At 48.7% G+C, this 27,603-nt stretch overlaps 2 protein-coding genes across 7 annotated transcripts; both read right to left on the bottom strand.

The window, feature by feature from the left end:
- LOC106971907 (dipeptidase 3) lies at positions 1-9,578 on the bottom strand. Of its 2 annotated transcripts, XM_027076028.2 has the most exons (10): positions 9,171-9,573; positions 8,712-8,838; positions 8,082-8,211; positions 7,851-7,992; positions 7,496-7,565; positions 7,203-7,379; positions 6,812-6,896; positions 6,251-6,326; positions 5,632-5,767; positions 1-5,540 (listed from the first exon to the last, which is right to left on the bottom strand). In XM_027076028.2, exons 1-10 carry the CDS (start codon positions 9,431-9,433, stop codon positions 5,307-5,309), a joined length of 1,440 nt encoding a protein of 479 aa, XP_026931829.1. In that variant the 5' UTR covers positions 9,434-9,573; the 3' UTR covers positions 1-5,306. The 2 variants fall into 2 exon arrangements, with proteins under 2 accessions (XP_026931829.1, XP_053067022.1); XM_053211047.1 differs by lacking the exon at positions 7,203-7,379 and having other exon boundaries at positions 9,171-9,578.
- Positions 9,535-21,116, bottom strand: LOC106971928 (dipeptidase 2-like). 5 transcript variants are annotated; one of them, XM_027076029.2, is made up of 11 exons: positions 20,957-21,116; positions 20,405-20,668; positions 19,942-20,068; positions 19,548-19,677; positions 19,322-19,463; positions 18,959-19,028; positions 18,665-18,841; positions 18,192-18,276; positions 17,493-17,568; positions 16,413-16,548; positions 15,978-16,319 (listed from the first exon to the last, which is right to left on the bottom strand). In XM_027076029.2, the coding sequence occupies exons 2-11, from the start codon at positions 20,623-20,625 to the stop codon at positions 16,062-16,064; spliced, it is 1,422 nt and encodes a 473-aa protein (XP_026931830.1). In that variant the 5' UTR covers positions 20,626-20,668; positions 20,957-21,116; the 3' UTR covers positions 15,978-16,061. The 5 variants fall into 5 exon arrangements, with proteins under 5 accessions (XP_026931832.1, XP_053067024.1, XP_026931830.1 ...); XM_027076031.2 differs by lacking the exons at positions 15,978-16,319; positions 20,957-21,116 and adding an exon at positions 9,535-9,669 and having other exon boundaries at positions 20,405-20,847; XM_053211049.1 differs by lacking the exons at positions 15,978-16,319; positions 20,957-21,116 and adding an exon at positions 9,689-11,990 and having other exon boundaries at positions 20,405-20,848.
- Positions 21,117-27,603: the final 6,487 nt, after the last annotated feature.

Genomic DNA, 27,603 nt, shown 5'->3' with positions numbered 1-27,603 from the left:
AGAAAAATATTTGAGGGGCACAGACACTTCAAAAGAGAACTATGGGATGCCTGCATGGCTCAGTCAATTAAGTGATGACTATTGGTTTCGGTTCAGGTCATGATCTCATGGTCATGGGATAGATCCCCACATCAGGCTCTTCACTGACAGTTCAGAGCCTGCTTGGGATTCTCTCTCTCCCTCTCCCTCTGCCCCTCTCCGGCTTCCACTCTCTCTTGCATGCTCTCTCTCTCAAAATAAATAAATAAACATTTTTAAAAAATCAATTGCCTGTTCACATGTAAAGAACACATTTAAGGGCGCCTGGGTGGCTCAGTTGGCTAAGTGTCCGACTTCAGCTCAGGTCATAATCTCACAATTCATGGGTTCAAGCCCCGTGTCAGACTCTGTGCTGACAGCTCAGAGTCTGGAGCCTGCTTCGGATTCTGTGTCTCCCTCTCTCTGTTCCTCCCTCACTTGTGCTCTGTCTCTCTCTCTCAAAAATAAATAATAAATGTTAAAAAAATTAAAAAAAGAACACTTAAACTGCCAAAACTATATATATATATAATACATGTATATATATTATATGCATATATATAATATATATATATAATATATATATATAAAGAATACATCTATCAGGAAAATTATTAGAACACATGCAACAAAAATTCCAAATTAGCTTAATAAACATTACAAAAAGATAAGGTAAAATATTAGCAATACGAAACCAGAAAATATTGAAAAGCTCAAGAAGGAATACAAGATATGAAAAAATATAATTGTTCCAGGTGTCTATTGCTACATAACAAATTACCCCAAAATAACAATGGTTTAAAATAACAATCAACAAAAACATTTGTTCACAAACCTGCTGGCTGAGTAAAGTTCCACTCTACTCTACATGGCATCAGCTGGAACCAGAAGATCCATTTCCATGATGACTCATTCACACAGCTAGCAAGTTGTTACTGGCTGTAGGCTAAGAGCTCAGTGGGGCTGTGGATCAGGGGATTGGGTACCCAACATGTGTACCTCTCCACGGGCTGCTTGGTTTCCTCATGGTATAGTGGCTGCAGTTCATGAATGAGCACCCCAAGAAGCAGGGAGTAGAAACTGACAGTTTCTCTAGGTCTTGGCCTGGAAACAGGCCCAGCATCATTTCTGCTGTATTTTACTGCTCAAGCAATAACCAAGCCCAGATTCAAGAGAGGGTGGGGAGGCACCGAACCCATCTCTGGATGGGAGAAGTATCAAAGAAATATGGGACCATGTATTAAAGTTACCACAATAATATTTGAAAAAAATTTGTAATTCAGAATGAATTAATAAATTGGAAAGACCAAATTAAGCAATCGTCCCAAAAGAAGAAAGAGAAAACAATGAAAGGGAAAACAAAGATGGAGGATAGAAATAGGATATCTGCACAACAGGAACCCCAGAAAAAGAGTAAAATAAAAAATGGAGAAAATCTACAGCATGAACAAACCTTGAAAACACACTAAATGTAAGAAGCCAGACACAGGGGTGCTTGGGTGGCTCAGTTGTTTAAGCATTTGACTTTGGCTCAGGTCATGATCTCATGGTTCGTGAGTTCGAGCTCCATATCAGGCTCTTCGTGGTCATCTCAGAGCACACTTCAGATTCTCTGTCCTCCTCTCTCTGTCTTCCCCTCCCCTGCTCACTGGCACTCCCTCTCTCTCTCTCTCTTTCAAAAATAAATAAAGAAACTTAAAAAAAAACCCAAAAAACAAAGGAATTGAAAGCAGGGACTTGAACAGGTATCTGTATGCCAGTGTTCATTGTGCATCTGAAAGGTGGAAGCAACCTTGGTTTTCATCACCAGATGTGTAGATAACAAACTGTGATCTGTACCTACAATGGAATATTATTCAGCCATAAAAAGGAATAAAGTCTGATATATGCTACAAGGCAGATGAACCTTGAAGACATTTTGTTAAATGAAATAAGCTGGATGCAAAAGGACAAATGCTGTATATAAGTTATCTAGAACAGACAAATTCAAAGAGACTGAAAAAAGAATAGAGGTTACCAGGGGCTGAGGTGAGGGGAAACGGGAAGGTATTGCTTAATAATTACATTACGTTGTTTGAGATAATGACCAAGTTTTGGAAATACCATGATGTTTGTTCAACATTTGTGAGTGTTTTTAAGCCCACTGGTTTGTGCACTTGAAGATGGTTAAAATGGCAAATTGTTACATATCTTTTACAATTAAAAAAAATAATGTGATATATGAAAACCACTGAACTGTACACTTTATTTTTTAAATTTTATTTACTTATTTTGAGAGAGAAACAGAGAGATCATGTGAGCAGGGGAGGGACAGAGAGAGAGGGAGGGAGAAAGAATTCCAAGCAGGCTCTAGACTGCAGTGCAGAGCCAGTGCGGGGCTTGAACCCATGAGCTGTGATATTATGACCTGAGCTGAAACCAAGAGTTGGACGCTTAACTGACTGAGCCACCCAGGTGCCCTTGAACTGTACACTTCAAATGGGTGAATTGTGTGGTATATCAATTTTATCTCAGTAAACTTGTTTAAAAACAAACAAAAAATCCAAGATGTAATTAACCAAATAATTCTAATATTTAGAGGATGATAGGAGGAGAGAGGGGGAGTGAGAGCTAAAAGTCCTCATTTTGGGGGGCACCTGGGTGGCTCAGTAGGTTAAGCATCTTGACTCTAGGTTTCACCTCAGGTCATGATCTCATGGTTCGTGGGTTCGAGCTCCACATTGGGCTCCATGCTGACAGTGTGGAGCCTGCTTGGGATTCTCCCTTTCCTTCTCTCTCTGACTCTCCCCCATGATCTCTCTCTCAAAATAAACGTTAAAAAGGGTTAAGAAAATAAAAACAAAATCCTCACTTTTCAAATTACTGAGTCAATAAATAATATCTAAAATGTATGTCTAAAGAGCTGGCATTTGGGATGACTGCGTGGCTCAGTTAGTTGAGCCTGTTCGACTCTTGGTTTTGGCTTAGGTGATGTGTTTGCAGTTTGTGGGTTTGAGCCCCCACCCACGTTGGGCTCTTCTGTTGGGCACAGAGCTTGCTTGGGATTCTCCCTCTCTCCCCCTCCTCTGCTCATGTGCATGCTCTGTCTCTCTCTCTCAAATAAATAAACTGAAAAAAAATAAACAGCTGGCAATTAAATACATTATTTAGAAATATGGAGGAAAATACCAGTAAATATCAACAGTTAAAAGTGCTGAGTGATTGCTGGGAGAACAGAATTGGGGAATGGGAGTGTGAGGACAGAAGTTGGGGAGTGGACTCTTCAGCCCACCTGGCAGCTTAGTGTATTACCACAAAGTGCACCCCTAAATAACCACCATCCCAGGCAAGGTATGGACATTGCCAGAACTCCAGAAGTTCCTTAATGCCTCCTCCAATTGCTACCCCATGCCTCCCCACCAACCACAGACACTTTTTTTTTTTTTTTAGTCTTTGTTTTTTTAAATGGAGATGTAATTGACACATAACATTGTGTAAGTCAGGCATTTTCTAAGTATTTGAGTTTGATGATACCACTTCTTGTTTTCTTATTTGTTTGTTTGTTTGTTTGTTTATGAGAGGGAGGGTGCGAGTGAGTGAGGGGCAGAGATAGAGAGAGAATCCCAGGAGAGGCAGTGGGGGAGACAGAGAGAGAGAGAGAGAGGGAGGGAGAAGCAGGGCTTGTGTTTTACTGGAAGCAAGGCTCAAGCTCACCCGATGTGGGACTCAAACTCCTGAATCGTGACATCATGACCTGAACTGAAGTCAGAGCTTAATGACTGAACCCCCAGGTGCCCTCTTGTTTTCTTATTTAAAGTCTCAACCTGAGCATGCATCCCTGAACATTAAGTTTAGTCTTTTCTGGGTTTTGTTTTGTTTTTTCAAGAGGCTCTACTCCAACCCCAAGATCAAGAGTTGCCTGCTCTAGGGACTGAGCCAGCCAGGGGCCCCAGTTTTTTGAAAAACTTTTTATTGAGAAAAAAATATCCATACAGAAAAGTTCACATACCATAAGTGTATACAGCATGCTGAAATGTTCACAAAATGAACACGCCCATGCAACCAGCACCCAAGATACAGCACTTTACCAGAAACCCAGAAGCTCTTCCTCACACCCCCTTCCAGGCAATACCTCCCCGAAAACTGACTGTAACGGTATAGATCAGTTTTGCTTGTACTTTATATAAATGGAATGACATAATATATGTTATTTTGTACTGGCTCCCTTCACTCAACATTACTTTGAGAGATTCTTGCATGTTGTGTGTAACTGTCCTTGGGTATATGTCTTCAACTTTAGTAAAAAAAAAAAATGTCAAACTGTCTTCCAAAGCAGTGTTTATCAGTTGAATCAGCCACCAGCAGGGTATGCTCCTTGCTCCATATCATTGCTAACACTTGGTATTGTTCACCTGTTAAATTTTAGTTGTCTTTACTATGAGTTTTATTTTGCATTTCCTTAATGGCTAATAAGGTTGACTATCTTTTCATCTTCTTATTGGCCAATTGAATATCCATCCTTGTAAAGTTCCTATTCAAATATCTTCCCCATTTTTATATGGGGTTGTCTGCCTCTGGATATATGCCTTTCGTCAATTATATACGTTGAAAATTTACTCTTTGGCTTGCTCTTTCACTCTTTTTAAATTTTTAAAAAATTAATTTATTTTTGAGAGGGGGGAAGGGGCATGAGAGAGAGGCAGAGAGAGAGAGGAAGGGGCAAGGAGAGAGGGAGGGAGGGAGAGAATCCCAAGCAGACTCCTCATGTGGAGCCTGATGTGGGGCTTGAACCTATAAACCACAAGATCATGACCTAAGCCAAAATCGAGTCTGACACTTAGCCCACTGAGTTACCCAGGTGCCCTCTAGGTTCAGCTTCTTAAAAACAAACAAACAAACAAACAAACAAACAAACAAACAAATGTAAACCTTTCAGAGACTGCTAACCCACCCATTGTTACACTCCATGATGGGATAGATACCACACTTGAACTAGATTTCTTTGTGCTCTTTTGTGGGCTCAGGCTTTTATCATAATAACATGGTAAGATGCCTCTGCCCTTCCCAAAAGAGACCAAGTTGGAGGCCACTCACTTGAGAAACTGAGGTGAGACCTACAAGACCCCTCACCAACCAAGAGCCCACCAGACCCCACTCCCCTGCTCCCCAGGGAGAAGGAAGGACTTTCACATTTGGCTCCATACCCAAAATGTTTATTCTCAGCATACACTTGTGCCTGGATGACTAGGAAGGGGACTTTGTGAGACTTTGCCACAGAGACCTCTGGGAGACTGGCCAGCTCACCAGAACTACAGGATGAGGACTGAGAAGGTGGCAGCAACCAAGAAACTTAGAACAAAGTATGGGGAAGCTTTTGAGGGCCTCCGGAGGACCTGACTGATTGGCCACTCGGTCACCTCCAGGTGTGTGGCGAGGTGTTCACTCTGAAGCTGAGATAGGAGGTGGGAGTGGCAAGACCTGACCACCTGCCTGTCTGGAAACTCATCCTCCACAGGGTTCTGTCCATTGTTCTCCTCTCTCACCTGGGGGTGGGAGTCAGCAGTTAGTGGCTCCCATAGCACCTCTCTCACCCACTCTAACCACTGCACTATCCTTTTGCCCAACCCAGCATACCTGTTCCACGTGTCTGAAGACCCGCAGCAGGTTTCCACGAAGGACACCCTGGAGCTCTTCCTCACTCCAGCCACGACTCAGCAACTCCTCTATCAGTACTGGGTATTTGGACACGTCCTCTAGTCCCTGAGGGAACCTGTGTGGCCATGGGCCACCAGCTGTGGAACCTGAGCCCTGATCCTGGTCTAGGGCCCAGTGTCCCACCAGCCCCAATCACACATGTGAAATTGAAGGCCATATTCTCCAGGCTACTGAATGTCACTTTGGAAGCTCCTTGAAGACAGAGCTTCTGTGGTGTCTACCCCCTGAGCAGATGGCTGGCCTACAACAGATCTGCTGAGCTGGGACTGCAGCAGGTGCTAGGTAAATGGGCTCTGCTGGGGTGGGGTGTCGGGGAATACTTAATTAATGTGACAATCTGGAGTGGCAGTGGGTCCACCAGGCCACTGGAGGGACAGGGAGAGCCCAGGAATCAGCCCCTGGGAGTGGAGAGACGTCAAGTGAGCTGGAAAACCAGAGCCTGTAGATGAGGTCTGAAGGGTGGGAGGACCATGGAATGGAGAGACTAAAGGACTCCCTGCTGTGCCCTGCTCAAGACAAACCCCAGGGAAATACTCACCGACCAGACCCATCATAATTCCCGCCAATCCCGATGAACTCTGATCCAATGACAGCTCTGATGTGGTCAAAGTGATCTAGGTGGCAGAGGTTAGTGTGAGCAGCACTACGCTGGAGTCAGGCCCTGGGACCAGCCCTGATCTGGGGAAACTCAGTCCTGACCAGTTCTCCTGCCCACAGCACTCCAGGCCATGGCAGCTGACTTCATGGAGCTCCCAGCCCATTGTGAGTTCTGAAGTGACTACAGGCTGAACTGTGTCTCTTTAGAATTTTTTCTGCCCAGAAGCCACCCTGCCTCTGGGTTCCTTGAGAACTCATCTGTCCTGTCCAGAGAGGTGAGAGCAAAAGACATTCAGAGGCAGGGGCAGTTGCTTCCCCCAAACCCATCAACATTGACTGTGGCCCCAGATCTGGGTGGCAGCAAAGAGCCGTGTCTCGTCTCCTGGGTTGTCAGAGGTCTGCCCATTGCCCAACAGGTGTGCTACACTGCTGGAGCTGTCCTGAAGGCCCCATGGCCACAGGCTCAAGCTCAAACTGCACAAGAAGTTGAAGTGAGGCTCACCTGCCACGGTGGACACATTAGCCAACAGGTTGCACTGTAGCACCCCCATAGACAGCGTCACCATCACAATGCCACCATTCTTCTTCTAGAAGGATAAAGAAATGAACACTCAGCCCCCTCAGTTTGGCTCTTCAGGCCTGATGGCCTGCTCTGTGCCCTGGGGGCCTAGTAGGACAGTGCTCAGTCCTGGCTTCAGGGGCTGGAAGAGGTTTCAGCTCTGGGTTTGTGGGCGCCTGAGTGGAGCTGATTTGGCCTCAATTTTCAGAGATGGGGAAGGTTAACCAGCCATGGGTCCAAGGGTGAGGCCTGGACTGGTAGCTTTGTTCAAGGTCAAGAATGTTTGCATGAAACGCGCCTAGCTCTGGGTGTGAGGGCTGAGGTAGCTACTCACCAGAAGTTGCAGAATGTCATCAGGAACATTCAGCAAATTGTCGCACACAGCCCTGGAAGCTGAGTGGGAGAAGATCACGGGAGCCCTCGACACCTTCAGTGCCTGCCGCACCAAGGTGTCTGACGCATAGGACAAGTCCACCATCATGCCCAGGCGGTTCATTTCCCCTACCACCTTCTGCAAAGACAGTTTGTTTGTTTTTTGAGGTGGGGGAGATGTCAAGGATGCACACACGTGTACACTATCTGTAGGTAGAGAACGGGTGGGGTAGGGTATGGAACAGGAATCCTCACCTCACCAAAGCTTGTCAACCCACTGACGTTGGTGTAGAAGTGGTGTTTAAACTTGGTGGAACTTTCTGCCCTGTGGGACAGCCAGAAGAAGGCAATCTCAAAGGCAACATCCTGGGCATCAGAGCCTGGGGGCTCTGCAGTCCCTCTGTTTGTCTATCCACACCCCCTCCCCCTCCTCCAACCCCCCCCCCCCCCCCCCCGGGATAGAGTAAGGACCTGGGCCAGATGCTTTCTGGGAGTGTGAAGGACCTGTTGAGAGTCCAGCCTCCTTTTGTGGATCCCTCTGTCCTCACCTGTCTGGCAGTTGCCCCACCATGTCATCTACCATTTCACCGTGGCTAGGCACTATGCTCACCAGGCCGTGTTGCAGGTGAAGGTAAGTGTCAGGAAGCGCACTCCCAGCAGGTAAAAACTGCGCAGCACAGAAAGGCTGCTGTCCAGTGAGTGACCACCCTCCACACCAATGAGGCAGGCCAGCTTTTGAGTGCTGTTCAGACCTAGAAGAGGATGGATAATCAAGTGGTCAGGGCCCAGGGCCAGAACCATCAGAGTGAGCCCCTAACTATCTCCCCATTTGCCAGCCCACCTTTGGCTGAGGTCACAAGCTCTAGTTCAGAGTAGGAGGCACACATGCGACGAATGAGGTCAATCTGCTCCAGTGTGAGGCGCACAGCATCCTGGTCCTGTGTCTGGCATGGGGCTTGGGCTGACCAGAACTAGAGGTAGGCCCCGGGGGTCCAGAATGAGATTAGAGTGGTCTCCAATGTCCTTGGCCTGCCACTCCTTCTCAGCCCCCAAGGTGCTCATTTGGGTCATTGGCCCAGAACGAAACACTACATGACCCTATGGTATCCTGATGCCTATTAAGCTTGCTGCCAGCAGCCAAACTGTGGACTGTGAAATATCATTGTCTGCCGTTTGTCCATGTGCTATGTGAATGCCCCAAGGCCAATCCACTATATCCTTTGTGGCTCTAACTCTAACCCCACACTCACCAGGGATTTTCTGGTCACTTTCTGTGTGTCTCCACAGAACCTGGGTACCCATGTGGTTGGCCTGTCTTGGCCTCCAGAGCCCCCACATTCCCAGCAGTCATGCGATGACACATTGTGTGTTCTACGATTCTAATCACTGAGAGGCTTGCCTACCCAGGTTTCTGTGGCCCCCGACATTCCCCAGCAGCCATGCTGTGGCACCCTGTGTATCCCTGTGGTACCTGGGCACCCACGAGGCCATCCCTGAGCTTGTCCAAGCTGGTCTGGCCATAACTGAAATTGCGCAGGTTAACATCTTGTAGCCTGTTCTGGAAAAGCTGTCTCAGGAGCAGGGGCAAGTGGTTGTGGCTGGGGGCATCAAGACAAAGTTAGAGTGGAGAACATGGACTCAGGTCAGACAGGGCATGTCAAAGTACCTGGGCATGTCCTGTCCCCCCCCCCCCCACCTCACACAGACAATATGGAAAAATTCCTGAGGTGCAGCTTTGGGGAGGGGTGGGGGCCTGTAGTGGACACCAGGAACAGGGTAATGGGGGGAGGGGACCTGGCTGATGGAGGAGAGAGTTCATCCAGAGGTGGTGTGAGGAAGCCTCCTCACTAGCCCTGCATGCTGAGGACCCCCTTCCCCTACCCCAGGTGTGGGCTCAGTCTCCACCTGCCCCCACACTGCCCCTGCTCACCCGTCCACGAGAGGGAAGTCCCGCATCAGGGCCCGCGCGCGCTTCCTCAGACTTGGTGTGCTGGAGGTGAGCGGCGTGGTAGGGGAAGTAGAGAAGGCCGTGGTCGTATTGCTGGGGGCTCCGGGTGTGGTCGGGTCGCTGGGGGTGCGAGGAGTGGTCTGGGCACGGGTTACCGCCCTCTGAAGCAGAGACAGCAGGAGCAGCAGACGCAGCAGAGGTCGCCAGCGAAGCGCGTGGGGGCCCTCGAGGCCCAGGGGCCTCATGTTGAGCAGGGTCGGCCGGGCAGGCAGTGGCCGGTCTCGAGAGGAGGGGCGCGAGGGGCAGAGGGCGACGGTGGGGTCCCGACCGGATTTACGTGACCCGTCGTGAGGAGGGGCTGCAGGCAGAATGCTTCTCCAGAAGAGCAGGGATCCGCGACGCAGCTGCGCAGCGTGGCCAGAGGGGGCGACACAGACCTCCACCCTCAACTAGAGGGCGCCCCAGGGGGCCAGACCAGCTTCTGCCGCGCAAGAGCACGCGAGTGGGAGAGCGGCAAAGAGAGAGGGAGAGATCCCAAGCAGGCTCTGTGCTCAAGGCAGGGCCTAACCCGGGCTGGATCCCATGACATCCTGACCTGAGTGGAAATTGAGCGTGACGCTCAACCGACTGAGCCACCCAGGTGCCCCTATACATTTTTTAATAAAAATGAAATTTAAGAATAATATGGGAGGGGCGCCTGGGTGGCTCAGTCGGTTGAGCGTCCGACTTCGGCTCAGGTCATGATCTCACGGTTCGTGAGTTCGAGCCCCGCGTCTGGCTCTGTGTTGACAGCTTGGAGCCTGGAGCCTGCTTGGTATGCTGTGTCTCCCTCTCTCTCTCTGCCCCTGCCCCGCTCGTGCTCTGTCTCTCCCTGTCTCTCAAAAATAAATAAACATTTTTAAAAATATTAAAAAAATTAAAAAAGAATAATATTATGGGAAACCATTTTGTTTTAGTAACTAGTATTGAAATTTGCATCTGTACATTTGTTAATATATGGGCACACACAAAAAAGACTCTAGATTCTAGGGGCTCCTGGGTGGCTTAGTTGGTTAAACATATGACTTCAGCTCAGGTCATTATCTCATGGTTTGTGGGTTCAAGCCCTGTGTCAGGCTTTGTGCTGACAGTGCAGAGCCTGGAGCCTGCTTTGGATTCTGTGTCTCCCTCTCTCTCTGTCCCTCCCCTACTCTCTCTGTGTCTCAAAAATAAACATTAAAAAAATTTAAAAAAAAAGACTCTAGATTCTAAACATTAATTAACTATAGCCATCTTGGAAAGGGGGTAAATTACTCCCTGGTCAATTTATGTCACATGTTTTTCTGCAATATGGTCATCCTGGCTGGATTTTGTGGGTAGTGCTGGTGAGGGCTGGCCCGTTTGCTAAGAGATTAGTGGAGGCACCACAGCAGCTGAGCCTGGAAAGGATGGGGTCTGCATTGGGCAGGGAGGTGGAGAGGCCATCCCAAGTTGGCCAATAGCTCAAGCAAAGGTCTAGTTCCGACAGGATGGCTGTCTGTAAGGGAGGAGCTGGAAGGTCCTCAAAGGTGTAGAACAGTGGGACAAAAATTCTTACTGCTAAGAACATGAGGGGGCTTGGTCTGACATGACTTCATGTGGGGCAGAAATCCTCCTTCAAGGTAAGGCAGTTTCCAGGATGGCTGGAGGCCTGAGCGGTATAATTCATTGTTTTCTGCAGAAAAAAGCCCTGACACAGGGGAAACTGATCTCAGAACTGCACCTGGGTGGCGTCTGGGCCTCCTGGGCCTGCATGAGGTCCTACCAGGCTGAAAGGGGTCTATAACACAGACTAAAATATGAATTGCCCCCTTCTGTATCTGTGTCTGTCAGCTGTTCTCCCACCTGGGCTCCCTGATAGGTGGGCCTCCCCTTTTGGGTGCCAGAAGAAGGGCCTTGACCTCTGGCCACTACTGCCTCCTGTCCATCACTGCTCCCTTCTCATGCCTAGTGGTTAAGGACTAAGTCTGACCCTGCTGCCTTCAGCTTTGGCTATCTCAGAAGAGAGGGAGAAAGAGAGGGAATGTTTATTCTGGTCTCATATACCAAGCTGACTTGCCAGGGGAGGTCTTCATTTAAGTGATATAAACAATATAGTGAATGATGAATTTGTTAATTCAAAACTTTATCAAAAGTTCAGAAGTATTGCACATACAGCTGTTTCCTGTAATAGTCTTAGGTGAAAGTAGGGAGCATAATGTTTATAATTGATTTTTTAAGTTTATTTATTATTTATTTATTTATTTTAAATGTTTATTTATTTTTGGGTGGGGGGAGAGAGGCAGAGAGAGAGGGAGACACAGAATCCAAAACAGGCTCCAGGCTCTGAGCTGTCAGCACAGAGCCCGATGTGGGACTCTATCTAGCCCATGAACTGAGAAATCATGACCTGAGCTGAAGTTGGATGCACAATCAACTAAGCCACCCAACTGCCCCTATGATAGATTTTTAATGTTATTGAATTAATAAATAAACACCATTTCACATGTCTGATTTTGGTTGACTAAGTAAATCAGAGTTATACTCTTCCTGATAACTGGAAATGTTGGGCAAAATATAAAAAGGATCTTCCTGAAGACATCAGAAAGTTAAACAAGATATTAAAAAATTACTTGATGAGGATCCAAGGAAAGTGGAAACCTAGAGATGAGCCCAACTTTTGGGCTAGTTCTTCTACTAGGGGTGTGGTGCTCTAAAGAGGCAGAGGTTAGTGTCCAGGGTCCACCAGAATAAGGAGAATCCTGATGAACACTTAGTTTTGAGTTGGAACACAAAAAAATGTACCTAGGAGAAAGAATGAATTGGAATTAGGGCCTTCTACTCCAGGTCTGCAGCAATTCTGGTTATTAAGCAATTGTCTCTCAACTCCAGATGCAGTCTTCTGTTCTCAGCTCTGTGAGGCTGGGGCTCAAACTCTTCCTATTTTTTAAACATATTTTTAAAGTTTACTTATTTGTTTTTTGAGAGAAAGAGAGAGAGAGAGGGAGGGAGAGAGAGAGAATGAGCGGTGGAGGGGCAGTGAGAAAGGGGACAGAGGATCCAAAGCAGGCTCTGTGCTGACAGCAGAGAACCCAATGTGGGGCTCAAACTCTTGAACCATGAGATCATGATGTGAGCTGAAGTCAGACAACCAACTGAGCCACCCAGGTGTCCCTTAATAATATTTTTAAAGTTTATTTATTTATTTTGAGAGAAAGAGAAAGCACGCACAAGCGGGAGAGGGACAGAGAGGATCCCAAGCAGACTCTGTGCTGTTAGTGTAGAGCCCTATGTGGGGCTCAAACTCACCAACCGTGAGATCATGACCTGAGCCGAAATCAAGAGTCAGATGCTTAACTGACTGAGACACCCAGACACCCCTATTTTTTTAATGCTTATTTATTTTTGAGAGGGAGAGAGAGAGAGAGATTGGGCATGAGAGGGGCAGTGAGAGAGAAAGACAGAATCCCAAGCAGGCTCCTCACTGTCAGTGTAGAGCCCAACTCCGGGCTCAAACCCATGAGAACCAACTGTGAGATCATGACCTAAGCTGAAATCAAGAGTCCAACACTTAACTGACTGAGCCACCCAGGTGCCCCTGGTGCTCAAACTCTCAAAACCACATTTCCTAGAAGCCTAGCTGGTTTCCTGTTACATTCTGTCAATAGGGGCGACAGAGCAAACTGAAAGAGGTTTTCCTGTTCCAACAGTGACAGTTGGCTGCAGTCTGCAACTTCTGGCTGTCATCGAGTAGGCTTGCCAACTCATGTTTAGAACACTTGCACCACCTCACAGGGCCCTGTCCTTAGAGGTCTGCTCCCTAGCAACACAGGGCCCTGCTGTAAGCTTCTATCTTCTACCACCTTTCCCCATTTTTTCCTAAATGGACAGTGAGCTGGATCAGCTCCCCTTGAAAGGGTCTGTAAAGGGACTAAGGCCATCTCAGAGTGCTACTTAATTCACCCAAAAGAAGTCAAGAAAAGAGGGAATAGGTAAAATGAATAGAAAACACTATTAGAACTTTCTGAGTACACTGCAGAGTACAGCCAATTTGGAGGCTGAGGCAAAAGGAAAAATGTGTTCCTATATACGTTTTTTTAAAAATGTTTATTTATTTATTTATTTTTGAGAGAGAGAAAGCATAAACAGGGGAGGTGCAGAGAGGGGGTGGGGGGGAGACAGAGTCCGAAGCAGACTCTAAACTGTCAGCGCAGCGCCTGACTCGGGGCTCAAACTCACAAACCATGAGATTATGACCTCAGGTGAAGTCAGATGCTTAATTGACTGAGCCACCCAGGTGCCTCATGATTTGTATATCTTCAATTTCTCACTGTGCTTTTATTGGTCTTAAAATGTATTACTTTCCCTTCATGTTTGAAGAATATTTTCACTGTGCATAGAATGGAACATTGGTAGTTACTTTCATTCATCAGGCTAAAGATATTCCACTGTGTATGGATTTCTATTATTTCCATTAAAACTCATTTGTCTGGCACAAAAACAGACACATAGACCAATGGAATAGAATAGAAACCCTAGAACTAGACCGACAAACGTATGGCCAACTCATCTTTGACAAAGCAGGAAAGAACATCCAATGGAAAAAAGACAGTCTCTTTAACAAATGGTGCTGGGAGAACTGGACAGCAACATGCAGAAGGTTGAAACTAGACCACTTTCTCACACCATTCACAAAAATAAACTCAAAATGGATAAAGGACCTGAATGTGAGACAGGAAACCATCAAAACCTTAGAGGAGAAAGCAGGAAAAGACCTCTCTGACCTCAGCCGTAGCAATCTCTTACTCGACACATCCCCAAAGGCAAGGGAATTAAAAGCAAAAGCGAATTACTGGGACCTTATGAAGATAAAAAGCTTCTGCACAGCAAAGGAAACAACCAACAAAACTAAAAGGCAACCAACGGAATGGGAAAAGATATTTGCAAATGACATATCAGACAAAGGGCTAGTATCCAAAATCTATAAAGAGCTCACCAAACTCCACACCCGAAAAACAAATAACCCAGTGAAGAAATGGGCAGAAAACATGAATAGACACTTCTCTAAAGAAGACATCCGGATGGCCAACAGGCACATGAAAAGATGTTCAACGTCGCTCCTCATCAGGGAAATACAAATCAAAACCACACTCAGATATCACCTCACGCCAGTCAGAGTGGCCAAAATGAACAAATCAGGAGACTATAGATGCTGGCGAGGATGTGGAGAAACGGGAACCCTCTTGCACTGTTGGTGGGAATGCAAATTGGTGCAGCCGCTCTGGAAAGCAGTGTGGAGGTTCCTCAGAAAATTAAAAATAGACCTACCCTATGACCCAGCAATAGCACTGCTAGGAATTTATCCAAGGGATACAGGAGTACTGATGCATAGGGGCACTTGTACCCCAATGTTTATAGCAGCACTCTCAACAATAGCCAAATTATGGAAAGAGCCGAAATGTCCATCAACTGATGAATGGATAAAGAAATTGTAGTTTATATACACAATGGAATACTATGTGGCAATGAGAAAAAATGAAATATGGCCTTTTGTAGCAACGTGGATGGAACTGGAGAGTGTGATGCTAAGTGAAATAAGCCATACAGAGAAAGACAGATACCATATGGTTTCACTCTTATGTGGATCCTGAGAAACTTAACAGAAACCCATGGGGGAGGGGAAGGAAAAAAAAAAAAAGAGGTTAGAGTGGGAGAGAGCCAAAGCATAAGAGACTGTTAAAAACTGAGAACAAACTGAGGGTTGATGGGGGGTGGGAGGGAGGGGAGGGTGGGTGATGGGTATTGAGGAGGGCACCTTTTGGGATGAGCACTGGGTGTTGTATGGAAACCAATTTGACAATAAATTTCATATATTAAAAAAAAACTCATTTGTCAGTTTTATTGCTGTTCCTCAAATTAATATGATTTTTTAAAAATATGACTGTTTTTAAGACAATCTCCTGTCTTTTTCTTCTTGCAGTCTAACTTTAAAGTACACAGTTTGGGGTTATTATGAGCAGCACTGCTTTAAATATTATTTCGTATGCCTTTTGGAAAACCTATGTATGCATTCCTGTTGCGATATATACCTGGGGCAAAACTGCTCAGTCATGGGGTATGCATAGGCTAGTAGTATTAACTATTATTTTTATTAGCCATTATCTATTATCATGTTATTTATTATTATTAGCTGTTGTCCTTAGTATTAACTCTTCATTTTGGCTATAATTAACAGAGTTGCTATTGCCATTAATTGCCTGGGGGTAAGATAGTGTGGTTGTCTAAGTAGCTTGTGCCTCTCAGAAAGGAAGTCCCTGAGGGGCAGGGCAAGGAGTGGATCTATATCCAGGGAAGTTCAGTCATTGGAAGCCCATGTACTATCCTGTAGCCTGGCATTCTGGGCTCTATCCAAACAGGAACAAAGATCATTTGTGATCCAGGCAGGTTCCTTTCTTGGGAATATGAACCAGAGTTCCCTTCAAGATCCCCAGGTGGTGGTCAGTGGGTCAGGATGTGGACTGAGGTGAGCTATTGAGAGGCATCCCAGAGGAAGGTCCACTCTCCCACAGCCAGAGCTACTCATTGTCTTCTTCTAGTGCTGAGCCCAACCATCTGGGCCTTCTCAGGCCATGCTAGTGAGACTCAGGTGTTGCTAGAGTAAATGGTGGCTGAACTGCAGGTTCCTCCACCAACTACCAGAATTGGGAGCTGGCACCACCAGACCCCGCCACAGAGAAGGACACTCATGCCTGTTTCCATGTGTAAAACATTTATTTTCAGGAAATGTGTCTGTCTGCATGATGGGGGGGGGGGGGCGGAGAGGGCAATGTGGGGTATCTGCAACTGCCATAGTAACATCTGGTAGGATTAACTGGGTCACCAGAGCCACAGAATGAGGACTGAAAAGGCAGCAATAACTGTGAGGCTTGGGGCCACGTTGGGGGAAGATTTTGACAATAACTGTTTAGGTGAACACTTAGGTGCCCAATGTGCCGAAGTCTCAGTTAGTTTCTGGTCTCGAGCCAGATACCGTGTCTGAGGCAGACGTGAGAGAACAGAGCGGCAAGAACTGCCCAGCTGCTCATCCGGGAATTCATCCTCCAAGGGGCTTTGCCCCTTGCTTGTCTCCCGTACCTGGAGGTGGCAGTCAGTGGTCAGCAGCTTACACAGCAGCCCCAACGCACTTGCTCAGGCCCCTGACCTACTCCTTTGTCCAGCCCAGCATACCTGTTCCACCTGTCCAAAGACCCGCAGCAGGTTTCCACGAAGGACACCCTGGAGCTCTTCCTCACTCCAGCCACGACTCAGCAACTCTTCTATCAGAACTGGGTATGTGGACACGTCCTCCAGCCCCTGAGGGAACCTATATGGTTGTGAGCCAGTCAGCTGTGGAACCTCAGCCCTGTTCCTTGTTCATGACTCAAAACCACAGCCTTATGTGTCCAGGGACTACTGAATCTCAGCCCTTGTCTGACACGGGAAATGGATACTTGGAGAGAGTAAGTGATTCACCCCTGTTCTTCATCCTGCAGAAGGAAACTCCCAACCTCTTTGAATATTCATAAAAACTCATCGAATCATACTTTTTGGATCTATGCCTTTCACGGAATGCAAGGTTTTCCTCCATTTATAAAAAGAAGAAAAGCTTTTATTTATTTATTTTTCAGTTTATTTATACATTTTGAGAGAAAGAGAGAGAGCATGGACAGAGAGAGAGGGACAGAAAGAGAGAGAGAGAGAGAGAGAGAGAATCCTAAGCAGTCCCCACACCATCAGCCCAGAGCCCGATGCAGGGCTCAAACCCACAAAGAGTGAGATTGTGACTTGAGCTGAAATCAAGAGTAGAACGCTTAACTGTCTGAGCCACCCAGGCGCCCCTAGAAGGAAAGCTTTTTAAGACCCAGCTGTAGGCAGAGGAGTTGGTCAGTCCACACCAGACCTTGCTAAGAGTCTGCTCAGAAGCAGTGGGTCAGCGGCACTTGGCTGGCTCAGTAGGAAGAGCATGTGACTTTTGATCTCGGGGTCATGAGTTTGAACCTCATATTGGGTATGATATTACTTAAATAAATAAAACTTAAAAAAAAAGGCAGTGGGTCTGCTGGAACTAAGGGTGGGGCACTAAGGGTGGGCAGATCATGACCTAGGGGTGGGACCAATGGGTCACAGACAAACAGAAACACACTCTGTGTGTGGGAAGATGCCAGGTGGGCCTAAAGTCCATGAGGATCACAGTGTGGTGGGCATGGTGACTATCAAGGCCCTACTGTGGCACAGCTAGCCCCAGAGAAGCCCCAGAGAAGCACTTACCGTTTAGCCCCATCATAATCTCCACCAATCCCAATGAACTTGGATCCAATGACTGCCTTGATGTAGTCAAAGTGATCTGGGGGATGAAGGGTCAGCAGTGTGGGGCTTCTAGGACAGGGGTGAGGTGGGGACTGGTCTCTACTGATTCCCCTTCTTGCAGCCTATAGGCTATGGAGGCCAATTCCTTCATGGCTTGGCACCCAGTGTGCCAACTTGAGGAGGTAGATTCCAGTTGGCTCTAGACTGGAATTTAGATTTGGAGTGGACCCCAGTTGGCCATTTCTCATTCAGGATTCACCTTAGTCTCCTTGAGAACCATGGGGGCCCCTTTCCATGGGTGTGGAGGATGAGAGATGGATAAAGAATATAATTGATAAAGACCAAAGAGACTTAAGGGGCTGCCCAATCCCTTGGCCAGAGGCAGGGGCAGGGAGCTTTATGAGCCCCTAGAGAAGCACAGATGGTTAGCACCTGGGCTCTATGTCTGACTGCCTCCTTTCTACCCATCAGTATTGTAGTATCAATTCTGTATCTTCAGTTCCACATGGCACCAAGATGCTTTATACTGTCCATCATTGAGTTTTTGGGCACTGTGTCTACGGCCAACAATGAGTCAGACCACTGGGGCTGTTCTGAGGCCCTCCCCCCAAGGCTTCGGGTCCAAATCAGAGCTATTCAGAGAGCCCAGGTAGGGCTTACCTGCCACAGTGGACACATTGGCTAACAGGTTGCACGGCAGCACCCCCGGTGACAAAGACACCATCACGATACCACCATTCTTCTTCTGCAGGGGTGGACAAATGGACACTCAGCTTGGCCCCCAGAGCAACCACCTGCCTCTAGGCTCCTGTGAGGAATGTGTTCAGCTCTGGTTTTGAAGTCAGAGGAGACTTCACCTTTCTACACTCTAGGATTATGTGAATGGAGGAGTCTCAGCTCTGGTTGGTGTGGAAATGTCTTGACCATGGGGGGCTTATAGAGTAGAGGACTTTTTACCACTTAGAACCCCCCACACCTGGGTTCAAGAATTCACGGGCTGTGGACTGTGGGTTTGTGAGGGCAGAAGATGTTCAGCCTAGGGTTTGAGGAAGTTGAGGGAACAGGGGTTCAGGTTCAAGGACTCCTGGTTTAAACCTTTTGTTTTAGGTTTGAGAGTCAGGGTAGTCTCTCACCAGAAGCTGCAGGATGTCATCAGGAATGTTCCTGGCATTCTTGCACACACCCCGGGCAGCTGAGTGGGAGAAGATCACAGGTGCCTGTGACACTTCCAAGGCTCGCCGTGCCACAGTGTCAGAGACGTGGGACAAATCTACCATCATGCCCAAGCGGTTCATTTCAACCACCACTTTCTGCAGAGACAGGTTAGGGAAAGGGCGTCTGGGGTGCACATGTGCGTGCATTTATCTGTAGGAACTGGTGCGGCATGCACATTCATGCGGGGCGGGGTATGGAATCAGGGTCCTCACCTCACCAAAGCTGGTCAGCCCGCTGACACTGCTATAGAAGGGATGGATGCCCTTAGATGAGCTCTCTGCCCTGCAGGACGGCCAGGAGACAGTCTGAATGGTGGCCATGACTTGGCCACAAGAGCCTACTGAACTCTCTATACCTGCAACCCCCTGGAGCAACAGTAGGGACCCAAGTTGGGCTGGGCCTGGCAGGAGGGAGTCCCTACTGGGATCCAGTTTTGCTTTGCAAACCCCTGCTCCCCACCCCCCCCCACTCCAGGGTCAGTGCCAGATCCCAGGGGTAAAGCTTGGTCTGAGCCCCAGTGTGATCTTGGGCAGATCGCTGCATCAGTGGGTGCATACCATCTGCACTGTGCTCACCAGGGTGTGTTGCAGGTGTGAGTGAGCGTCAGGTAGCGCACACCCAGCACATAGAACGTACGCAAGACGGAAAGGCTACTGTCCAGCGAGTGGCCACCCTCCACACCAATGAGGCAAGCCAACTTCCGGGTATTGTTCAGAGCTGGGGGCAGGTAGGTCAGATGATCACTTTCAGAGGCTGGGGTATCTCAATCAAGTCCCCAACACCCCCCACCAGTCTACCTACCTTTAACTGAGGTCACAAGCTCCAACTCAGAATAGGAGGCACACATGCGGCGAATGAGGTCAATCTGCTCCAGGGTGAGGCGCACAGCATCCCTTTCCTGGGTCTGGCATGGGACGTAGGCTGACCAGAACTGGGGGAAGGCCAGGGGTTGGAGCTCCCTGGACTTCTCATAGCCTCCACAGCCCACACAGCAAATGGGGTCACATGTGATGCATTGCTTGTTTGGTGGTACTTGGATGCCCAGCAAACTGGTTCACTGCAACCCCTGTAGCCTCCAGCATCCATGTTGTAGAATTTTGGGGGGCCCTATGATAACTGAGTTTCCATGTGACTAACTCATGGTTTCTGGGGCCCCCACACTCCCTCTCAGCCATGCTATGTGTCCCTGTGATACCTGGGCACCCACGAGACCGTCTCTAAGCCTGTCCAGGCTGGTCTGGCCATGGCTGAAATTGCGCAGATTAACATCCTGTAGCCTGTTGCCATAAAACTGCCTCAGGACAAGGGGCATGTCATTGTGGCTGGAGGGAGAGCAAGGCAAGGTCAAGTCAGGGGGAAATGGGTGGGCTCCTTAGACCTTGGGATTAGGCAGGACATGGGGCCAGCAATGGGGGGGGGGGGAGGATGTCCCCCACACCACACTGTCACAGACTATAGTAGGACCCCTCGAGGCCTAGGCTGGGGAGTTCCCACCAGGGAGGGAGTGGCAGAGGAAGGCAAAAGGCACCCACGGATGATGGGAGAGTGAATCCAGGGGGTGATGTGAAGGGGCTTCCTTAGGAGCCCTGCATGAGGACCTCTAGCCCTACCACGGGGTCGGCTCAGTCTCCACCTGCCCCCACATCGCACTTACGCACCCGTCCACTAGAGGGAAGTTTCGCATCAGAGCCCGCGCGCGCTTCCGCAGACTTGGGGTGCTGGAGGTGGCCGGCGTGGTCGGGGCGCTGGGGGTTCCCTGAGCGGTCTGGGCGCGCGTTAAGGGCGGCGGCAGCGGTGGCAGCAGCGACAGCAGGAGCAGCAGACGTAGCAGAGGTCGCCGGCAGGGCGGGGAGGTACCATCGAGGCCCAGGGGCCGCATGTTGCACGAGCCGGACAGGTGGGCAGGGGCCGGTCTCGAGAGCCTGAGGGGGCGACAGGGGCAGAGGGCGACGATGGAGTCCCTACCGTCGACTTGGGTCACGCTGCGGTGCGGTCTCGCAAGGGGAGGACCGAGTCACAGGACCTCAGACCCAGCGGCGGAAAGCCGCGACGCGGAGCAGCTTGGCCGCCAGGCGAAGGCACGCCCTCCCCTCCCTCCGCCCCCCTGCCCCAGCCTACAGGGCTTCACCAGAGGGGCGGGCTTTCTGTTCTTACCCCTCACCCCACTCCCAGCGCTCTGAGGGGCTGACCCAGGTTGCTCTGCCTCTAACTTTGTTCTCCAAGAGAGAAGGCGTGGGTTGCTCCTTTCAGAGTGTAGCCTTGGGCTCTGAGGCCTCTGTCATCAACATTATATCCCCACCTGCCTGCATCCTGCACCGGCCACCCTGAGGGCTGCACGCAAGTGTCTCTGGGCTCTCGGTTTCCTGGTGCTGAGCCATGTGGGGGTGGGGGTGGGGGTGGGGGTGGGAGGAGGAAGTCTCTGGAAATGAGGGGTTAACCTTGTGGACTTTGCATTCAGGAAGAGGCCCTCTGCCCCTGACCTCTCTCTCCCCTACTTTACTCCCTTGCCTGCATGTCTGTCCCCTGGGGACTCCAGCCAGAACTGGGAACTGTCAGGGGTGCCCCTACCCCTGTCTTCCCCAGTGTGTCTCAGGAAAGACCTCCCTCCTCAGGAAATGCTATTGCTCCCTACGGTCTGAATGGAGGGACTTTTGGGACGTGAACTGAGCAACCATCTGGGGGGTCAGGGACAGTTTACTGAACAGAGCAGGAACTCAGTAAGCTATTTGAGTGGAAGGAAATTAAGTCATTTTTAGGGCAGCATAGCACCCTATCCCCCATCCCAGCAACATTCCTCCCAGAGCTGCTGGCTGAGCTGTTGGCTAGGGTCCCTTCTACCTCAGTGTGGAAGCCCCATCTTCACTGAAGTCAGAGGTATGGGTCCTAAGGAAAGCCCTGGCATTTGGGTTCCTCTGAAGGCCCCACCTCCATTTTAGCCTCAGGCCTTCACCCTAGCTGCCTTCTCCAGGAACCACCTCCCTTCACACACCTCACAAATGGGGATGGCATCTTCTGGAAGCTCTGCCACTGAGAGGCTTCAGAGTTTCTGACCAAACTCCTTCATCCCCAGCCTCCCAAGGTTCTGCTGTGAACCTTGGCACCCCCTGGAGCTGCTTCACCTTTGGAACCTTTTCCAGATGGCAGGAGTGACCAGTGCAGAGGTAGTGACCTAAGTCTGAGGACTAGAGACCTTAGAAACCATCCTAGAAAGGAAATGAGCAAAACTTTTCCAGACCTACCTAGGAGGGGACAGGTCCCAGCTTGGGTATGTTTGAGTGTTTGGGCATGTGATGGTGTCCAGTGTCCAGGGAGTGGCACTGTGCTGAAGGTGGGTCTACTCTCTGACTACTGCAGCTGCAGGGGTCTTTAGGCAGTCCCACTACCGGAATGTGAGTCCCCCAGGGTATGTCTGTGCCCTGGGTGGCTGGGGAACCCAAACTCAGACTGGTCTCTCTCCTCTCTTTCCCCCTGATGCTGGTCAGCAGCCCCACGTCCACCCACGCAGCCAGCAGAGTGGAGAAAGGGAGGAAAAACTCTTGGGTCCTCTGATCTCCAGGGCAAAAACGTTGGTTTGGGGGATGAACAACTTATCTGTTCCACTCTTGTTAACATCTCCCCTCCCCCCCCCCAGGAAGTGGGGAGTATAAACAATGGGGAAGAGGTAAAAAGTCTATTCAAATAAATAGCTGCTGACAGAGAAATGAGAAGGGAGAATTTAGTTTTTCGAGTTTTTTTTTTAAAGCTTTTCTCCAGGGGCCAGATGTCTTACACCCCAAGACTTGGAAGAAACTCTAGCCCAGTAGAGACAGTCTGTGCTGAACCATAGAAAGTGGGTACCATCTCTGTAGAAGATTAGTTATGCGGCACAATTTTTTCGTAACGTTTAACTTCAGTCCTTAAACAGGCTGGCACTGCTAGTCATGGCCTTGAAATGACCGTATAAAGTCAGGCACAGAAACACAGACATACCCAGACCCTTATACACTCAGGGACATGTGCATACTCTTACTCAAGTAGCAAGCAGATTTCAGCCATCTGGGTGGCCTGTTCTCTTTTTGACCTTGCCCAAGACCGTCTCTCTGCTCTGTCCTGTGGAGGAGGAAATAAGTACACACTAGCGAAATAAGTACACACTGTCTGTGGACAGACCTGGACAATTTGGGGAAAGAGCATGCTGGCTATGGACAGAAGAAGAAACGGGGGAGGCAGGGAAGCCCAGGGCCTGGCTCCAGAGCTGACCTGAATGTCATCTGTGATGCTTTCCACCCTCTGCCCACTTCTCTCCTTAACAGCATCTCCATATCCTTCTGGTTCAACCTGCAAACATCTACCAGTTGTGTTTCTTCTTCATTCCCACTACCTCTTCCCCAGTACTGGTAACCTTTATCTCTCATCCTCTCCTGGTGTCCCCACCTCCAGTCCTTTCCCCAGTGTGCAGTCAGACATATCTGTCTTTGAAAAAAAACTTGTCGTCCTTTTGCCTAAAGTTCTGCCATGGCTTCCCATTGCTCTTAGGATATAGGTTTCCCCACGAGCTGCAATCAGAACTTTCCCATGAAACCTTTCATAAGTCAGAACGGTGTAAACTGAGGGTATCCCCTGCTTTCCGGAAGTTTGCATTATGCCACTTTGCTTTTACAAAAGATCTACTTTAGTACTTGTTTTTGCCAGTCAAAAGAAATCTGAAGAGGATTTTTGCTTTTAGGAAGAAAGCCATTACCATACCAACGTAGGTCTGGCTACCACATTCCATTATTTGGCTTTCAATTCCTGGCGAGTGTCCCACTGGCCTCTCCAGTCTCAGCAAATGGCACAAATCCCCCCCCCCCCCCCCCCCCCCCGCTTCCCTTGCTGCCTACTACCACAGGGCCTTGTTGCGTGCTATCCCCTTAGCCTCCACCTGGTGGGGCTATTGAAGCAGGGCCAGCACAGGAAATCTTGACACCAGGTAGGGGTATGTGAGTAAGCACCTTCTCTTTTAATTCTTCACCTGTGCAGTGTTTACCTAAATCAAAATCTGCAGAGGAGGCAGTGATAGAAACAGGCTTCTGCTGGGACCAAGCTTAGTACGGTGGCAGAGCTGACCCACCCCCTCTGATCTCCAGTGTATTACAAGAATATGCAAGGAAGAAAAATGGTGACTGACTGGTAATCACACAGACCACTTCACATGCTCATAGTGCAGGGGGATGGGGGGGGGGGCTTCCTCAGTATCCAGCATTGCCCAGGTGATGTTCATCCTCATTCAGGGCTCCTTGCTTCTAGAGACTCATGCTGCCCCTGCTTCTTTCTGGGTGTTGCTCTGGTTCCATTGGCACGATGACTGACATAGCCAAATTCTCAAGAAACAGCAGTCTCCCTGGCGAAAAGACAGCTTAGCCACCATGGACACACATCCTCTAATCACAAAGCTGAGGCTACCTTTCCAGAAGTGACCAACAGCTAGCACATTTTCCTTCTTCAAAAGGCAGCCACCATCTACTCTGCTAGAAGTGCAGCAAGCCCTAATGCATCTGTGTTTCCTGCTTCCACCTGGCCTTCTCCCAAATCCCCAGCTTTGTCTTCCATGTCCTTGCCAGCCTTTCTGCCCATCTCGGGTCTCTTGCAGCCAGGCTCTGCCTGACTTCAGGCAGTATGGAAGATCCAGTACACAAGGTCCCCAGAGCAAAGTCACAATGGTGTCTGACAGGCTTTAAGTGTCTGACTGGGCTGCTTCCTGGGACCAGATATTCTGGTGTTTTAAGTGTAAAGTCCACAGGGCTTGGGACTCTTGTCCTGTATGCTGTCCCATGTTCTTGAGGTAGTGCATCAGCTGGGGGGAGGCTAGAGGGGCATGAGGTACAGGAGATCTACTGAGGAAGATCCTACAGGGCATCCCTGGGATTCAGATGGCACCTTCTGGACTGTGATATGCAGTTACCTAGAGAGGCGGGCATATCATGGAGAACTCTAATCCAAACCCTCTTTGGTGACTTACCCTCTTCCTCCCTTCCTTCCTCCCTTCCTCCCTTCCTTCCTTCCTTCCTTCCTTCCTTCCTTCCTTCCTTCCTTTTATTTTTAAGAGAGAGAGAGAGCATGAGCGGGGGAGAGGAGTAGAGGGAAAGAAAGAGAATCCCAAGCATGTTCCATGCTCAGTGCGGAGCCTGACAAAGGGCTCAATCCCACGACTCTGGGATCACAACCTGAGCCAAAATCAAGAGTCAGATACTCAATGGACTGAACCATCCAGGTACCTCTACCCTCTTTAAATTTTTTTTTAATGTTTGTTTATTTTTTGAGGGGCGGGGGAGAGAGAGAGCATGCATGCAAGCGGGGAAGAGGCAGAGAGAGGGAGGCAGAGGCAGACTCCAGGCTCTGAGCTGTCAGCACAGAGCCCAATGCAGGGCTTGAACTCATGAGTCATGAGGTCATGACCTGAGCTGAAGTCGGCTGCTTAACTGACTGAGCCACACAGAAGCCCCACCTCTACCCTCTTTAGAAACAGGAACATGGGGGCACCTGTGTGGCTCAGTCAGTTAAGAGTCCGACTCTTGGTTTTGGCTCAGGTCATGATCTCATGGTTTGTGGGATCGAGTCCCACGTTGGGCTCTATGCTGACAGTGCAGAGCCTGCTTGGAATTCTCTTTCTCCTCTCTCTCTGCTCCTAACCCCATACTCTCTCTCTCTCTCTCTCTGTGTCTCTCTCTCAAAATAAATAAACATTAAAAATAAAAACAGGAACATGGATGAGCCTCTCAGATTGCTCTGGTTCAGGTTTGCTGGAACTTCTCCCCCCCCCCCCCCCCCCCCGGCTTCGCCTTCATCTGCCTCCTCCTCACAGAAGTCTGCAGCGGCTGGCCTGGACGAAGCTGGGATGTGAACTCAGTGAGGCCATGACCACCATATTCTGGCCCCTAGTACCACACCTGCACACAACAAATGTTCAACCACATTCGTGGAAGAGCTCAGGAGACTTCTGCCTTTCCTTCCTTCAGGGAGTAAGAGCATGTGATAACAGTAACAACGGGTCAGAGCAGTCAAAGTTACTGTGTGTCCAGAACTGTGCTACCAGTTTGATGTGTTTCAGTCCATTAAATCTTAACAATGGCCCACAAGGTAGGTTTTCACCAGCCTCATTTTCTAGGTAGGAAAAATGAGGTTCAGCTGGATAAAGCTGACAGGTGGAGCTGAGACCTGAAACCAAAATTCCCTTATTCCTAGATTTTCAAGCTTTGATCCCTCTAATTCTGTTCTTCATCTGTGACCACTCCAGGTATAAAGCAGTTGCCCCAGCTAATAGATGCCCTTTCTTAACCTCTGTATACCTCTGTCGGAAGACCTCCCTGAATCCAAATCCAGAACACTGGGCAGGGGGACTCATGAATTTGGGTCACCTCGTGAGGACAATGGGACTGAGTTTGTGGTGGAGGAATGTACTTAGCCTTTTGATTTCCAGGGCTCTCTGGGACCCCAGGCCAGAGTTACTCAGAGTTTTTATCTCTTTGGGCTCCTCCTCTGTGGGTGCTCCAGGCCCTGAAGAAAGAGAACTTTGGAGAATGACTGCCAGCCATTTCATAAGGTCTGTCCTGTTTGCTTCTGCACATGGCACTCATCTCCTGTTCACCACTGCCAGGCTCGCCAAAGTTGGACTAGACTGGCTCTGTCTTCAGTGTGGCCTTACAGGACATAAGGAAGCCATCTGGGGAAGCCAGCAGTGGTAGAGAGAGTAGCCTACTAGCCCTAGGACATAACCCTCCTTGACCCTGGGGGAAGGGGAGGAAAGTTAGGGAGACCAGCAGCTGGACAGGCAGATGACCACATCATGCCCTTCTGGCCAAGTCAGATAGGGGTTCCACGGACTTCTTGACTTCCAGCTGCTGCCTCTCTCACCAGGAGGGGCTTTAAGCCCCTTACATCATCTGTTTGTCTAGACATTCACTACTGATCAGCCCCTGGAGCTGGCCCCTTACTGGGATACGCAGTGAGGGGGCTGGACGAGTCTTCAGTTGTCTACCACATCTGCTGACATAAACATCCAGAAGGGTGGGCTGTGTGGACACCAGGTGTCGGGAACCAGCTCTGATCAAACAAACATCTACCATCTGGCGTATGTGATTTGTCGTTTAGCCTCAAGCTCAGACATGCTATCTCTTTGCTCAACCTAGCGTGCTTGTCTCTGAGGCCTGTCAGATCTGCAACAACATGCTACATGGCACACCCTGCCTCAGAGCCCTCCGTGCTTCCTGTTTTTATGCAGGAACTCTGCCTTCCTCTGCCTGGCTGCCGTGGCTCCCGCCAGCTAGTTTACCCTATGACGCTGACCACCCGAGTCCTCACTGATTCCAAATCTGGCTGAACATCTGGCTGTACCCGATGCTGCGCCTTTTTAAACTTAGGGTTACTTTCAATTTATTTATTAGGGTAATTTCAAACATAAAGTAGAAGAGTGTATTGAACACTTATGTACCAATCATCCAGCTTCAACAATCATGGATGGCCCATTTTGTTTCATTTATACCTTACTCATCCCCTTCTACAGAATATTTTTAAGGCAAATCAAACATTTAGTCCTTCTATATTTAAGTTTGCATCTCTAAAAGATAACAGCTTCTTTTAAAAGACAACTACCATAACGTTATGGCACCTAAAAGAGTCAACAATACTTCCTCAATATCATCAATTATCTATTCTGTTCAAATTTCCCTGGTTGCCTAATTTTTAAATAATTGTTTTAATTATAATGTAGATAAAGCCAACTGCATTGCATTTGTTGTTGTTCCTCTTCTTTCTTCCTTGCAATTTATTTGTTGAAAAAATCATGTCCTTTGTCATTTAGAGTTTTCTGTCTTGGAATTTGCTGATTGTATTCCATGGTGTT

This window comes from Acinonyx jubatus, chromosome E2 (assembly GCF_027475565.1).
Source record: "Acinonyx jubatus isolate Ajub_Pintada_27869175 chromosome E2, VMU_Ajub_asm_v1.0, whole genome shotgun sequence".
Taxonomy (NCBI): domain Eukaryota; kingdom Metazoa; phylum Chordata; class Mammalia; order Carnivora; family Felidae; genus Acinonyx; species Acinonyx jubatus.
This window is presented reverse-complemented; position numbering and strand designations above follow the sequence as displayed.

Excerpts from the sequence above, each read along its gene's own strand:
- LOC106971907 (XM_027076028.2), bottom strand. The coding sequence starts at position 9,433 with ATGAGGCCCCTGGGCCTCGAGGGCCCCCACGCGCTTCGCTGGCGACCT. Across the intron at positions 7,566-7,850 it reads TTCACCTGCAACACGGCCTG|GGCAGAAAGTTCCACCAAGT; the intron begins GTGAGCATAGTG and ends GCTGTCCCACAG. Across the intron at positions 5,768-6,250 it reads AATTATGATGGGTCTGGTCG|GTTCCCTCAGGGACTAGAGG; the intron begins GTGAGTATTTCC and ends ATGGCCACACAG.
- LOC106971928 (XM_027076029.2), bottom strand. The coding sequence starts at position 20,625 with ATGCGGCCCCTGGGCCTCGATGGTACCTCCCCGCCCTGCCGGCGACCT. Across the intron at positions 20,069-20,404 it reads AACTTCCCTCTAGTGGACGG|CCACAATGACATGCCCCTTG; the intron begins GTGCGTAAGTGC and ends CTCTCCCTCCAG. Across the intron at positions 18,277-18,664 it reads ATGACATCCTGCAGCTTCTG|AAGAAGAATGGTGGTATCGT; the intron begins GTGAGAGACTAC and ends CCACCCCTGCAG.